General features: G+C 36.3%; 2 protein-coding genes and 1 non-coding gene across 4 annotated transcripts; 2 read left to right on the top strand and 1 right to left on the bottom strand.

Annotated features, from left to right (window-relative positions):
- Positions 1–441: 441 nt before the first annotated feature.
- Positions 442–2,842, top strand: LOC147864415 (Calcium-binding EF-hand family protein). 2 transcript variants are annotated; one of them, XM_087320215.1, is made up of 2 exons: positions 442–1,106; positions 2,594–2,842. In XM_087320215.1, the coding sequence occupies exon 1, from the start codon at positions 672–674 to the stop codon at positions 1,080–1,082; it is 411 nt and encodes a 136-aa protein (XP_087176341.1). In that variant the 5' UTR covers positions 442–671; the 3' UTR covers positions 1,083–1,106; positions 2,594–2,842. The 2 variants fall into 2 exon arrangements, with proteins under 2 accessions (XP_087176341.1, XP_087176340.1); XM_087320214.1 differs by having other exon boundaries at positions 442–1,110.
- A 2,059-nt stretch (positions 2,843–4,901) lies between these two features.
- Positions 4,902–7,251, bottom strand: LOC147864414 (uncharacterized). The gene is made up of 4 exons (XM_087320597.1): positions 6,879–7,251; positions 5,571–5,675; positions 5,348–5,395; positions 4,902–5,175 (listed from the first exon to the last, which is right to left on the bottom strand). Exons 1-4 carry the CDS (start codon positions 7,197–7,199, stop codon positions 4,930–4,932), a joined length of 720 nt encoding a protein of 239 aa, XP_087176723.1. The 5' UTR covers positions 7,200–7,251; the 3' UTR covers positions 4,902–4,929.
- A 1,435-nt stretch (positions 7,252–8,686) lies between these two features.
- On the top strand, positions 8,687–8,771 carry TRNAM-CAU (transfer RNA methionine (anticodon CAU)). Its single transcript is given in 2 exon segments — positions 8,687–8,724; positions 8,736–8,771. It is a non-coding gene; the product is annotated as a tRNA-Met (tRNA).
- The last annotated feature ends 1,637 nt before the right edge of the window (positions 8,772–10,408 follow it).

The raw sequence follows: 10,408 nt of genomic DNA, 5'->3' as shown, positions 1-10,408 counted from the left end.
TTGGTAGTTTGGTGGCTCGGTTTAGGCTTACGCTTCCTTAAAAACGGTTTGAGCTAGGTTTGGGATGGCTCAAGCCGAACCGAACTGATTTGGGTCAAACCAAATAAGGCTAAATCGGCAAGGCTTAACCAGTTTGGTTTGGACAAAGGCCAAAATGGTTAAGCCAAAACCAAACCGTTGTCGATTCCTAGGCACGAACACATGTCGATGCGTATGGATTGGATGGAGCATATATGTCCAAAATACATGCCAACAACATAGGATGCAAGTGTGAAACCAAGGTGGAAGAGAGAGAGAGAGAGAGAGAGAGAGAGAGAGAGAGAGAGAGAGAGAGAATGTGACATTGATGGTGACAGGAGATATTTTTGAGAGAGAGAGAGAGAGGGAGAGAGTAGACATTATAAAACAGGGGCAGTTGCCAGTAATGAGGAAGAGGGAGAAAGTGCACCTTACAAGAAACAGGGGGCAGTGAAAGGAGAAAGAGAGACATAAGGGAAAGAAAGGAGAAGAAGAAGAAGTCAAGACTCAAGACTCAAAGAGCAGAGGAAGGAGAAAAAGTCAAGAGTCAAGAATCAAGATCAGAGGAAGGAGGAGAAGAAAAAGTCAAGAGTCAAGAATCAAGAGCAGAGGAAGGAGGAGAAGAAGTCAAGTCAAGTGAAAGATCATCAGCCATGCCGGTAGCGATTCTCGACGGGTCCACGGTCCGCGATTTCGTGGAAGACAAGGCGGCATTCAAAGCGGCCATGGAGGTGCGGTTCAAGGAGACCGATCTCAACAACGACGGGATGCTGTCTCGATCGGAGCTACGGACCGCGTTCGAGAAGATGCGGCTCCTGGAGTCGCACCTCGGGATGCCCGACCACAAGACCCCCGAGGAGCTCACGGCTCTCTACAACTCGGTGTTCGAGCAATTCGACACGGACCATGATGGGAGAGTCGATTTCTCCGAGTTCTGCTCGCAGATGCGTGACATCTTGCTCGCCATTGCGACTGGCCTTGGGACTTCCCCCATACAGGTTGTGATCGATGACGATGGCATCCTTCAAGATGCGGTTAACCACGAAGAACAAGCTTCTTCTTGAATCCACACGAAAGAAAAGAGAATGGCAGGTTCTTTTGCTTTTTTGCTTTTTTTCTTGTTTTTCTTATAGGTATCTTGCTGTTGATTTCGATGTTCTTTCCCTAAGGTCTTCTTTTCCCCGATGTTCTTCTTATTTCATTTGCGGGTAGTTTTTCTTTCTAGGGTTTTGTTCTTTGATTTGAATTCTGTTTTGTGGTATGTGTTGCTGTTTATTGTTATTTATGGGCCCTTTCCTATTGTTTATTATCCTTCTTTTTTCTCATTTGATTTATTAGGCTTCTTCTTTGATCAAATTTTGTTTGAGTTTTTATGTGGATATGATTTGAATTCTGTTTTGTGTTATGTGTTGCAGTTTATTGTTATTATGGCCCCTTTCCTATTATTTATTATCCTTCTTTTTTCTCATTTTATTTCTAGGGCTTCTTCTTTGATCTAATTTTGTTTGAGTTTTTATGTGGATATGGTGTTTGTTCTTTGATTTGAATTCTGTTTTGTGTTATGGTGCAGTTTATTGTTATTATGGCCCCTTTCCTATTGTTTATTGTACTTTTTCTCATTTTATTTCCCGGGTTTCTTCTTTGATCTAATTTTGTTTTGAGTTTTTATGTGGATACAGTGTTTGTTCTTTGATTTGAATTCTGTTTTGTGTTATGTGTTACAGTTTGTTGTTATTATGGCCCCTTTCCTATTGTTTATTGTCCTTACTTTTTCTCATTTTGTTTCTAGGGCTTCTTCTTCGATCTAATTTTGTTTTGAGTTTTTATGTGGATACGGTATTTCTAGGGTTTCTTTTGTTATTTAATTTAGTTTTTGTGTTGTGTATGTGGCTATGGTGTTTCAATGATTTCTTGGTTTTGTTCTAGGGTTTCACCTTCCATGTATATATTTGGGCAACCGCTTATATCTAGTGTTTCATCTTTCATGCATATGTTCTGACCCGGATTTCTTGTTTTCATTGCATGAGTGCATTTGTTTTCTCTAGGGTTTCAAACTTGATGTATTCTAGACTGGCGGTGTATCAAGGGCTCTTCTTTTGGACTGTGATTTACATGTCTGTTTCTTTTGGTTGTCGCCTTGCACGTAACAATCGGCAACAGTTCGGCTCGGTTTGAGAGGGTCAAAACCGAACCGTTAATTTTTTTTAAAAACCTGAACCGAACCACAAAACCGTTAAACATTTTTCAGTTCTAACCATTAAACCAAATAAATCGCAGTTTCTGACTGTTGAAACCGAACCATTTAACCATTTAACCATTTAACCGTTTAACCATTTAAACCGCAGTTTCTGACTGTTGAAACCGAACCGTTGAAACTGTTAAGGCATTAAACCGAACCGTTGCCGATTGTTACTTGCAAGTGTATGTTGTCTTGATTCCCAGGGTTCTGAATTGTTGGCTTTTTCTCTTGGCAAATCTATCTAAAACATAGTTGCCCATTTATTTCAATAAGTTTTCAACTTCCCATGTATATATATATATTCTGATGCACAAACTTTCCTCTGTGTCGGTGCAGCTGAGTGCAGCTTAAGATGATGGGTTTTCTTCGAAAACAGGGATATGTATATTTTGCTTGATGCATCTATGTATGAATTTACACCAGGATTCACTACCACGTGGGTATGGTTCCGATCCATATATAAATGGAGAGATTTTCTAGTTTTTATTGGTGGACCTATGTATGAATTAATATATATACATATACATATATACTTGGATTCAAAACTCTGAAAGTATGGGTCTCTTAATCAACAGTCAATTTCATAAGTCCTTGGTCCGTTTTCTCTGAGCATGTGTAAATGGATACCAGTATTGAACCAGTGAATGTGAATGGATAGATGATGTTGCTCCTCTTCTGTTTAAAAAGCTCAAACACATGCATAAATTGTGGTTTGGAAGTTATGGATTTGTAAGGTATTCTAGGGTTATTTAGTTAATTCAAGCGCTTAAAAAGATGTGTAAATGGTGGTGAAGTGATGGATTTGAAGAACTGATTGATTATTCAGCAGCTCAACAAGTGACTGGTTCATAAGGTAGCATCTAGGATTGATTTGACAAAATATACCATGCATAATTGTTGATATTATATGGGTTCGTCCTTTTGCACATCTTCAAAGATATATGTGCATATATAGAGAGGATTGATGCATTGTTAAACATAAGTGATGGATTTGTTGGGTTTCATCCATTTATGCATACTCAAAAGATATTAGTAGAACAGTGGTATCAGTGATATGGAATTGTTAAATTCAAACAAATGGATTAACCTTAAGTAATTGATTCCTAGGCTCTCAGTGCTTAGTATAACAGGCTAAAATCGATATATTTTGATCCCTAAAATTCGTCTTCATCTTCAAATCAATGATTGTAGGATTTTTTTATTTATTGCACATATCTTTCTGTGTCCTGTCTATACATTGCTTTTGCATAGATTTGTGATATGTGTCGTGTTACATTTCAGGATCTGCATGAATTGTTATGGATTTCTTTTACTTGTGTCAATGGAATGAGTAAGGCCAGCTTTTCTTTTGCTTTTGTCTGAAAGTTGTATTTCATTACAAGCATCTTCTTGGTGATATAATTGTGGAAATTGTCATATCTGTGAGACAAGAGGACTCAAGACAAAAAACTATCAATTTGTTTTGAAATTGTTGGAGAAAATTATCAATTTGTTTTGAAATTGTTATAACAAACTATCGATTCATTGTTTGAAATTGTTATCGAAAACTATTGATTCGTTTTGAAATTGATATTTAAAACTATCAATTTGTTTTGAGATTGGTATCACAAGTTAAGGGTAGGAGAGCAAAATGAGGTTGTATGGAAACAAATTCTTATGTGAAAAATGACTCTCAAAAGGATGCCACTAATGTAATTGGAGTCATTTCACATCTTTGAAATTTTATATTGGTCTTGATTAGATGCCGAGTGCATGAGTTGAGCTTCTATAGGGTTCCTTGGTCATCTAGTAAATTAGTGTAATTGGAGCCATCATATATGGGTTAAAAATATGGAAGCATAACTTGTGAGTTAAGTTGGTAAGGTTGTTTGGTGACAGCCAAAGATCATGTTTTTAACTCCCTATATTTCAACCTAGACATCTGGTAAAATAATAAGATTTGAACCTCTATTTGAGTTACTAAAAATATATGCCAAGGCAAATAAATGGTCATGCATTTGATGTAACTTTTTGCTCTTACAAAGCTTCTTTGTAAGGCAAAGCAAGAGTTCGTTCAGTTTACATTTTGCACAATAGTTTGTTGTTAGCGTCGACAAGTTATTTTGTACCATGTATATGAATGAAATTATAGTCAAAAGGTCATGTATTCAACTTGATACGTGGTGTTATTTAATATTTTTTGTTTACAAGATGGGTGAAGATTATGATAATATTGCCAAACACAATTAAAGGCACTAGAGAGAGAGGGAGAGAGAATAGGACCCATGCAACACATTAGAATTATGATAGAGCTTGACATCTTGTGGACTCAAAGGTCTCAAGTCTTTTTAGCATCACTATGTACTTTGACATTTCTTTTAGTTGTGGCCCCATTCCAAAGCCATGAAGGGATCTTTTTCTTGCCAAGACTACTTCAAAATGTAAGGCTATTGGGTTGTGGTGTAGCACCAAGACTATTTTACTGGTGTCATTATTTCAGCATGATATTTGTATACTAAAAGAGGAAGCGGAAATGTGGCTTTGAATCATCAATAAGATATGATATAATACGAAAACAAATTTGTTGGTTAAGGTTTTACTAGTACCACAATGTGTGGGTGTGCATAGTAATGAAACAAGCAAGAGATCAACACACTTTTGTTTGTGTGTGTGTCGTAGATAAAGAAGAAGAATCATAGGCTACGCAATGAAGCGAGTGCCTCAAACAACGAGATGGTGAATTGGAATTGTGTGTTCTTGTCGATCTTATTGAAGAGAGGAACATGCACGAATAAGGATTTTGTTCCATGCAATGATGCATGGTAGAGTGATTGGTAGTATACGTAATTGCACACAAATCGTCCCGCGTCGTTTGAAACCATCACATCATAGCCTTTGCTTGATAAGGTATCCACAAGCTCCGCCACTGGAATAGTTGTCTGCGAGATTGATGAATCGTTTTAAGGTCCAAAAAGTCCATAAATTTCTCTAATTCACATATATAACAAAATTTGGATCTGATTTTCGTGTGAGTTTTGGGATCTAAAATAAAGTGTGTCGTTACAATTGGACCATTTTCTTTGTGGCAAGTTTATGGAGACTCGAAATTACCTCCCTTGAATTTGAGATCTCACCGTCCTTGTGTACAACCGGTGCTCTCTGTGACATTGAAAAGATAACATGAGGCATTTTGCTTTTGTTGGACTAGAAGTAAAAATATACCAATCCATCAATGTGACATTTGAAAATATGCATTGGCGGGGGCATTTTGTTTTTTTGCTCAAATGGAAGTAAAAATCTTTCAATCCATCCATCAAATTTCTTATCTACATACTTGAGGCTGCCAACCCAATTCATCAGCACAACGAAATGTAGCCTCATTCATAGCCCGCCTCTCAATAGCAAACCGGCTTGCTCCGCTATTGACCCCCATATGTATCTATGAATGGAATAGCAAGAAGATTAAAAAACCATTTAAATGTCATCAAACAACTAAATTAGTCTCTACAAAGCCTATGTAAGTTATATCCGAAGCAAATTTGTGTTATATTTACATCAACATGCATAGAGTAACCATTCTACATGAACATGTGGTTCATTACAAAGACAACTAGGAATGTTGAACATTTGTCTTTTGGTTACGTTCAAATTGTCAACGATTTAGTCTTCTTTTCTAGTAGTAGTAGTAGTTCTTTATATTCAACCATCATGGACTTAGTTCTTTACGATTGAAGGAAAGTAGTGGACATAATGACCCCATGATCGAAGTGACCCAAACGAGAAACTCGAAATTCTAGATGATCGATACAAGGAAATTAGGGACTCATACAATCTCCTCATTCAAACCAATCATGGGGTGGCCCAAGGATATAATATAAAGACAAAGAAAACAATTGTAAAGGGAGAACATACATACATACATATACATATACATATACATACATGCATACATTACACACATACATACATACACACATACATACACGCATACATACATACATACATACATACATACATACATACATACATGCATGCATGCATGCATGCATACATACACACGCATACATACATCCATATAAACATACATACATACATACACAAACACACATGCATGCATACACAAACACACATACATACATACATACATACACACACACACACACACACATACATACATACATACATACATACACACACACATACATACATACATACATACATACATACACACAAACATACATACATACACACACAAACACACATACACACACACACATACATACATACATACATACATACATACAAACATACATACATACACACAAACATACATACATACACACACAAACACACATGCATACATACACACACACGCACACATACATACACACACACACACATACACACACACACACACACATACATACATACACACATACATACATACATACATACATACATACACACACAGATACATACATACATACATACATACATACATACATACATACATACATACATACATACTGATACATATGAAGCAATTGGTATTGATGATCCACATAATATGTGAATGAATCAAACCATTATGAGGCTACATAAAGACAGACAGTAGATTGGGAAACCAAATCATGTGAAGTACCCAAACTATTTGTTCATCAATCAATCCGTTTGTGTTCTTCTCCGTGAGTGCAGAATCTAGCAGGTTCTGGAGAGCCGGCAACGCACCATAGCCGCCCACTTCCAGAATCGTAACGCTGCCGATCCGTATTCCCCATGGCAACTTAACAGATTCTGATAATAGATTCCCCTCTTTCTGCTTCTCCTCCTTCCTGCCCACCAGAGCTTCCTTCAGCGCAACCATTATTGATTCTGTTGGGTTCTCATCCACACCTTTGAATCGCTTGAATCCTGTGATGTGCAACACCAGACAAGGATGAGGAGCAGGAGCTTCAGAACCCATCTGATCTCAAGAATGAAGAAGAAGGCGAAGAAGAATTGGGTGCTAATTGTTATATAAGGTTAGATCTAAATAAAGTCAACCTCAAGAATCCATCGTTCAGCAAAAATTGATTGATCTTTTTTGTTGGGTTGTGATGTTGATGAGATACATATGCATACATAACATATATACATAAATCACGCAGACAGGGATATGTGATCAACATACTGGATGCATGTGTGTGTATGTATATGTATATGTATATGTATGTGTACAGTGTGTGTGTGTGTGTTTGAGAGAGAGAGAGAGAGTATATGTATGTATGTATGTATGTATGTATGTATGTATGTATGAGTGTGTGAGTATATGTATGTATGTATGTATGTGTGTGTGTGTGTGTGTGTGTGTGTGTGTGTGTGTGAGTGTGTGTGTGAGTATATGTATGTATGTATGTATGTATGTATGTATGTATGAGTGTGTGTGAGTATATGTATGTATGAGTGTGTGTGTGTGTGTGTGTGTGTGAGTATATGTATGTGTGTGTGTGTGTGTGTGTATGCATGTGTGTATGCATGCATGCATGCATGTATGTGTGTGTGTGTGTGTATTGTATCAATAATTATATATGTTATGTATGTGTGTGTGTGTATGTTGTATCATTATGTATGTATGTATGTATGTGGGGTGGGGGGATTAGTTGTCTCTCTCTCACTCTCTCTCTATCTATCTATTTTATCTCTTTGTTTTTTTGTGAAATTTTGATCTTGTGAAGAGTGTGGTGTGAGGTGGTTAGTTAATCAAACTCAAATTGATTGAATTCTCTCTCTATTTATATACATGTGTGTAATATGTATGTATGTGTTTGAATCCTCTCTATTTTATATATGTACATATGTGTACGCGTACATGCGTGAATTATGGCATTCAATATTTGACAACCACCCCATTGCCCCACTCCGCACTTGCCCAAGCATATCACAAAAGAAGTCTGGTGGAGTACGCAAAAAAGGGTCACAATTGTTAGAACAGGAAGGACCCAAAATGATGGATTCCTCCAATTGACCAATCATATGCTTGATTCCTCGCACAAATAAAAACAAGAACTCTATGTAAGTGGGGAAAACATATATGTATATGTATATGTATATGTATATGTATATGTATATGTATATGTATATGTATATGAATATGTATATGTATATGTATATGTATATGTTGTTGACATTCTCATTCTCTTTGAAAAGAGGCAAAACGTTCCGCACGACCCCTGACGAGACTAATAATGCCGACAGAACCAAATGGAACTCAAACAGTATCTCTAAGAGTACGGCACGTGAGACATTCGTGAGTGAGGTGATAACAAATCAGCTACAAATTTGGGGTATAGGAGGGGAGCAAGACATACACATATAAATAGACATTATGCATTATGTAGTGTGTAGGTTGTGTTGTTTTATAGAGTGTAAAGACATATAAATAATTAAATATTTGAAACTATGTCATCAAATGGGGTGGTGGCGCAGTTGGCTAGCGCGTAGGTCTCATAGCTCCTGAGGTATCCTGAGGTCGAGAGTTCGAGCCTCTCTCACCCCAAAATCCATTTATTTGTCATGACCTTTTAAAACTTTGTATTTTAACTACTATATATGTACCAAGTCCACTTGTCATGACCTTTTAAAGTTTATATTTTAACTACTATACCACCAAGTACATTGTCATAAACCTTTTAAAGTTTGTATTTTAACTGCTATATATGTACCAAGTAACATGCTTACCTTTGCTTCCGGTGGTTGAGAAACTCAAGGAATTATACATATGTATACAATCCTTCTACGGTAGTCACAAAGTCTTTTATGTTGGTTTGGGAAACACGAACGAATGAAATACATATAGAACCCTCTGCATAGCCAAGAGTCTTCTATGTTGTATATTTACTTCATACTTGGCCATCACTTAAATGTTTTAAGTCTTCTATGTTGTATATGTGGTTCATACATGACCTTTGCTTTTTTAAGGCCGACTGGCTGATCAACACCAAGTATGTTTGCACCATCACATTGAAATTACAATCACTCTAACCACTCTTGTCAATCTTCGAAATTGCCACATTGCATGGAGATTACAATCAGCGAATACCACTCATAATTTTAACGATGGGGTTGATTGTTGCTATTATGGGGACTTACAAATTACTATCTCATTTTGTCCAATGGTAGGAAACATGAAAATAACTATTCAAAATATAACTCATATGGATAGAAACAGATGGAGGAGGAATTTCGCAAAATCCATACTCTAAAGATGTGGACACATTATTTCCTAGGTTCCAAAAGCATTATCAAAATTTACCAACATTACACGTGTAATATGTTTAGTGATGATTGATTTACTAGCATTGATGTATTGAATCAATTTGCTTCACTCAATCCTTCCTATTGTTCATCAATATTAGTCCAAAAAGGAGAATGTGATACCTTACAATCTATTAATATTCAATTCTTTTGTGTACGATATACAATTGCACAATGTTGTTTTGCGTGACTCACCAATATTCGTATGATTATCGCACAACATCTATAAAGTTTGAAATTAAAAGTAAACATCTGAAGCACAGCGAGACCACATTATTAAGTCCCTATCTTATTAGCACCTTGAATAGTTTTTGGAACATTTGGTGCTACAATAATGCACTACATATGTTAGCACTTCCTTCACAGTTTTTGGAGCATTTTGCAAAGCACATACATAGAATAAATATAGGATTTTTTGAACATTAGCATAAATTCAATGTGATAAATTAAACAAATAATAATTACACATGCATAATGGACTTATCTCATATGACATGGGATGAGAGAGGAGACCCCTTGAGGTTGATACTAAGCTTGAATTTCTTTGAATTTCAACCACCAACAATAAAGGAAATTAAATAAAAAGTCCATACAACATTGACAGGCTAACAAAAAGTTTACAACTTATTACCAATGTATCTTTGTGATATCTTAAGTGGCCAAGCATATGCTTGTAAGGAAAACCAAACAAAGTATAGGCAACTATCAAAACATTAATTTTGTTGGATGATGTCCAATACATACTTGAGAATTGAAGCAGTATATTTGTTTTTCTTCGTACTCTAGATGCAAGCACCGCAAATGCTTATTTTCTTTTCAATGACAAGTCAAACACCATACAATTTATTCATTTCCAATCATTATAAATGCTTATATCAA

Source organism: Azolla caroliniana, unplaced genomic scaffold (assembly GCF_043228905.1).
Source record: "Azolla caroliniana isolate FFs.n. ecotype wild unplaced genomic scaffold, voAzoCaro1.0.p SCAF_5, whole genome shotgun sequence".
Classification (NCBI taxonomy): domain Eukaryota; kingdom Viridiplantae; phylum Streptophyta; class Polypodiopsida; order Salviniales; family Salviniaceae; genus Azolla; species Azolla caroliniana.
This window is presented reverse-complemented; position numbering and strand designations above follow the sequence as displayed.

Coding starts and splice junctions, on each gene's coding strand:
- LOC147864415 (XM_087320215.1), top strand. CDS start 672: ATGCCGGTAGCGATTCTCGACGGGTCCACGGTCCGCGATTTCGTGGAA.
- LOC147864414 (XM_087320597.1), bottom strand. CDS start 7,199: ATGGGTTCTGAAGCTCCTGCTCCTCATCCTTGTCTGGTGTTGCACATC. Junction 5,676..6,878: donor TTGATGAACAAATAGTTTGG/GTACTTCACATG, acceptor TTCCATTCATAG/ATACATATGGGGGTCAATAG. Junction 5,176..5,347: donor AGATCTCAAATTCAAGGGAG/GTAATTTCGAGT, acceptor TCAATCTCGCAG/ACAACTATTCCAGTGGCGGA.